The sequence below is a fragment of the Aplysia californica genome, unplaced genomic scaffold, assembly GCF_000002075.1.
Source record: "Aplysia californica isolate F4 #8 unplaced genomic scaffold, AplCal3.0 scaffold00313, whole genome shotgun sequence".
Classification (NCBI taxonomy): Eukaryota; Metazoa; Mollusca; class Gastropoda; order Aplysiida; family Aplysiidae; genus Aplysia; species Aplysia californica.
In genome coordinates, this window is record NW_004797583.1 from 406102 (window position 1) to 410686 (window position 4585).

At 41.6% G+C, this 4585-nt stretch overlaps 1 protein-coding gene across 1 annotated transcript in view; it reads right to left on the reverse strand.

Moving 5' to 3' along the window:
- The window catches only part of LOC101861371, a 5838-nt gene extending 2327 nt beyond the window's left edge, over positions 1-3511 (reverse strand). The window contains exon 1 of the mRNA XM_005102105.2: positions 3362-3511. Coding sequence (XP_005102162.2) covers positions 3362-3487 — 126 coding nt within the window. The 5' untranslated portion in view covers positions 3488-3511. The remainder of the gene's footprint in view (positions 1-3361) is intronic.
- Between the last annotated feature and the right edge of the window lie 1074 nt (positions 3512-4585).

Sequence of the window (4585 nt, forward strand, 5' to 3'; positions counted from 1 at the left end):
TAATAATAATAATAATAATAATAATAATAATAATAATAATATATTGCATTTCTATAGCGCTCTATCCCATACTAGTGGCTCTTCAACAGGTATACGTATGCTAAAAGGTTGTGTGTTGGTAGATGACTTGACAGACGAAGTGGGGCATATTCAAAATATCAACAAGAGTATTCGTAACTAGCTGGGTTCCCCGTTCGAAGAACGGACTCAAAGGAATCGATCGTCAAGTTATTGTGGAATCGGGGAGTACTGCTTGTGAACGGAAGCCTCACTTGTTTACAATGGCGTCTTAGAAGACGGACTTTCCATAGATTAGTTCTAAACGAAACTAATGAAAAAACTACATTGACTTCAAACTCCTTAATATAACAGTACTGTGCACCCTTTAAATGATTCTGAACCACCGTTAATCTTTTCAAATTCAGAAGTTAAGTCGTTCGGAAGTTTTAGGCGACCAAAGTGAAGGACTTTCACAAATATAAAAAATAACATAGATAACCGAATTCATTATCCCTACCACCTTGTATTCTACACCTGGACGGTTTATACTGTCTGATGGAGGTTCGGACATTTCAGCGTCACGTACAACGCTTCATTATCTTATGCCTTACAGATCAATTACGTTGTTTGTTTGAAAACGTTTGTTGTAGTTTAATTCATTCATTTTTGTGATATTACGTTGTCCCCCTACCGCTTCATTACCTTCCATTTTCTCGAAAAAAGAAAAGGTAGCCACTGCAAAATAGAATAGAAGGAAAGTATAATATTATACACAATATCAGAGGAACGAATGTTAAAAAAAGAGCCTTGGAACTGAATATTTTGATCACTCAGCAGACTGAAAACACCTCTTTCGGAAAGAGCTGTTGGCAGAAAACAACTCTGTTTACTCTCATGTGTCCTTGGGGATCTGTCATGCGTCAACTATAATCTCATCGCTCTGGCATTATGATTATTGTGTTCTGCGAACGTAACCGCCTCTCTCCAACGTCTTTGGCACGGCAATACGGTTAAAGTTGAGAGGACATAGACAAAAAGTTGCCTGGAAATTTGATTTCTGATTGCTTGGTTCCAATTTTCTTTTTGCTCAACGATGACGACAACATTGCTGGTCCACCAGACGGCGTGTTGGCAAGACGACGTTGGTCACTTTGTCTGAAACTGCTCCGCAATTCTACCATAGTTTGACTACAAATAAAATTTTCCTCGGAAACCCGAATTACCTCCTCTTGAAAATCTGTCGGTGTATAATCGATCTCCTGATGTCCGCGGCCCATTATTTCACCTCGACTAACCTGTCTTTGCACGCTGGTCAATTCAAGAGCGAGCCATCAAAGACCCATTATTAACTTGGCAGCTGATTCCTAGCGTAGGCAATCTGTCACTCCCCAACCGTGAGACCATGATTGAACACCCAAACGCTGCTAGATTCTTTTTTTTTTTCAGTAACTTTTTTTTTGAGGCAACACCAACTATAGTGAGGTCAACAATTCCAAAGAAAAGAGAAAACTGAAAATCCTATACGAGCAACGAAGTTATTAATATGCTTCTTCAGCAGTTGTTGAAAGACCAAATTACGCGTCGTGGATGAATTGGTCGCTTTTAGGGACGAGCGGGATAACCCAGATTTCGGGGGTTTCCAGAAATCTTAATCTACATCAAAAGTGGACATTGCCCTACCTATAGGAGAAGTTTGGTTTCATTGGTTTGTATATTTGTTTGGATACAGAGAAAACTCTCCTTGTCTTTTTAAAGAAACTGAACAAGGGTCCAATAACTTTACCTTCGATTTTCTAAAAACAGCGTTTTTCGGGATAGCCTCTTTGTGCTTAACAGTGACCAATTAAGGTCACCACTATGTGAAATAGGCACGAAACACCCAACACATTACACATCGAAATTATCCGCTTCCCCCACGCCGTAACGTTGGAGAATCATCCTTCCCCCACGCCGTAACGTTGGAGAATCATCCTTCCCCCACGCCGTAACGTTGGAGAATCATCCTTCCCCCACGCCGTAACGTTGGAGAATCATCCTTCCCCCACGCCGTAACGTTGGAGAATCATCCTTCCCCCACGAAAATAAACAACAACAGGAAAACCCAACAATAATAAATGATTATGCAATCGAATTTAACAATCAGTCTAACAAGGTGAAGCACGTGGCGAATAGAGTGCTTAGTAGCCTATTTACACGGACGAAATTGTTCATACTTTGGGGCAGACCTCATTGCAAATTTACTAGATTCTTTAAAAAACAACAACATAAAACCACAAACAACAACAACAATTTAAAAAACGCAACGGCAAAACCGCACACAATCTACCCTCCCCTGCCCCCGCACCCCCTCCCCTTTTTCCCATGACCACCTCCGCCCCCCGCCTCATCTGGCTTGATGGCTTTAGGAATTATTTCTTTTCAATGTAAGCCATTTATGCCACCACCGACACAGATTCGATGATTTAGGAGACATGCTTCCGACCTTGCCTGTCAGGGCCAACCCGGTCTGAGAGGGATGAAAAATCCCAGCAGAATGACCCGAGATCGTCGATAAGAATCCTCCCCACTTGAGTATATTATGTATCAAATTTGGGTCACCCGCATGCCATAGCAAATGCGGCAACCGCAACACTACAGACGCCCATCAATGGCGATATCATGTATAAACGGTGAAATGGTGTAGGTTTAAGCCCCTATCATCACTGTTAGGTTATTTAGGAGGCTGGACCTCCGACTTTAACGTCCTTTTCCGAAAGGATCGAGCCAAGTGGAAAATTCGAGTGAAGTGTCTTTTCCAAGGACACAACGTCGGACCGAGCTGAGGCTCGAACCCCCGAACCTGCAATCTCCCGATTACTGGTCCGGTAGCCTAACCACTAGGCCACCGACGTCACTGAATATATGTATAGGATTTTTCTCTCTCACCCCCCCACCCCCTCCCCACACACATACACACACACCAGGGCAGTGCTACTAATTGAAGTTGTCTTTAGGCCATTCCTAAAGGGGGGATATTAACTTCTTATGCGCAGTAGAATATTTGTAAATGGGCTGATTTATCAATGTCATGCTCATACTGTATCGGAACAACATAGGGGGAACTTCTGCTTTTTCTGCCCTCATCCCTACGCTCGTCCTTTTTCCCTGTACTTCTTTTGTATGTTTGTCACTCTCTTTTGGACTGCTATTTCCGGGGTGCCTAGATAGTCAAAGCAGACTTTGCGCCGTTGAGGCTAGAAAAGGTGAGCAGAGTACGCCTGATTCCCCGTTTGGACTTCTCTGTTGACATCCACCCTTTGGTGCTCACATGACCTTGTGCAGTTGCGAACGCCGTAAAACGTTACTAAAACACGACTCTCACCTGCAGGTCTAAAGCTCCCACCATCCAAGGATACTGCAGCTCGTTGCCAATGCTGAGAAGCAGGAACAGAATGTCCGACACGGCTAGCGTTGCCAGGTACGCCGCCGAGCTGTTGCATTTGCGCATGCGCCGCAGTGTCCAAACCCGTGCTGAGATCTAGAAGTACAAGAAAACAGGAGCCAATGAACCGATTTGTGCTGAACCAGAAGCTAATTTTACTTGTAATATTCACTCCCCACGAGATGGCCTCACCAAGAGGACAAAAGATGGAAAGGAAATGTTGCTATAAGGAGATAAAAGATTCCTTTGGTTGAATTCATATAACACAAAAGCATAAAGAAAGTGACAAAGAAAATAACTAAATATTGTATAAATGTATATGTATATACATATAAAATACATATGTGAGGCAGTGTGGTGGAATCAGGCTCTCGTCAAAATAATCAAAGTGAAGAAACTTGCATTTTTCCACAGGTTTTTGAATTTTTAATCAAATTTTTGTTTTTTTAGCTCAACACCTTTCATACCCATTAAAGAACTCTTTTCTGTGTGGATTTTTCTGAAAAACATTGATTAAAGGTACTAAAAATGACAATTTTCAGTTACCACAGACTCTTAAGCTATGGAAATTACTTATCTTTGGCAGCCATTTTCTCACTAATTTTACCTCTGAAAACAGGTGACCCCCACCTCCTTCATTCGCAAGTATCTCGATTTGTATTCAAGATAAATGGATATATTTTTCATACATATAAAGACAGGTGAACAAGCTTTAAGATGATACCAATAACTCCACATGCCCAAAAATAGACGAGAGCCTGATTCCACCACGATGTCTCACATATACATAATAATATCCTCGTTGAATTGCCAGCCCCGCTGTTCCGCCAACTTTATCCCAAGGGTGGCAGCACAACGAGGTTTGACTATATCATATAAATATATCATTATATAAATATATAATATACAGCTTCTACAGATGTTTCGACTGGAAAGCAACATCAAAATGGCTCGTACATTCAAAATGTTCATAAGGCAAACCTTGAGAAATTTGTTTGTAACGTACGTAGAAGCGTGAAAGCTCAATTCTCACACTCTGGACACGGTTGAAACATGACGCTCAGCCCCGAGACATTTCAAATGACATATTATTGCAAAATGTTCTCGTCTTACGTGCTAATGGGAAGTCTAAAAGTATCCTCAGTTTTCCCAGACATTCAGAAG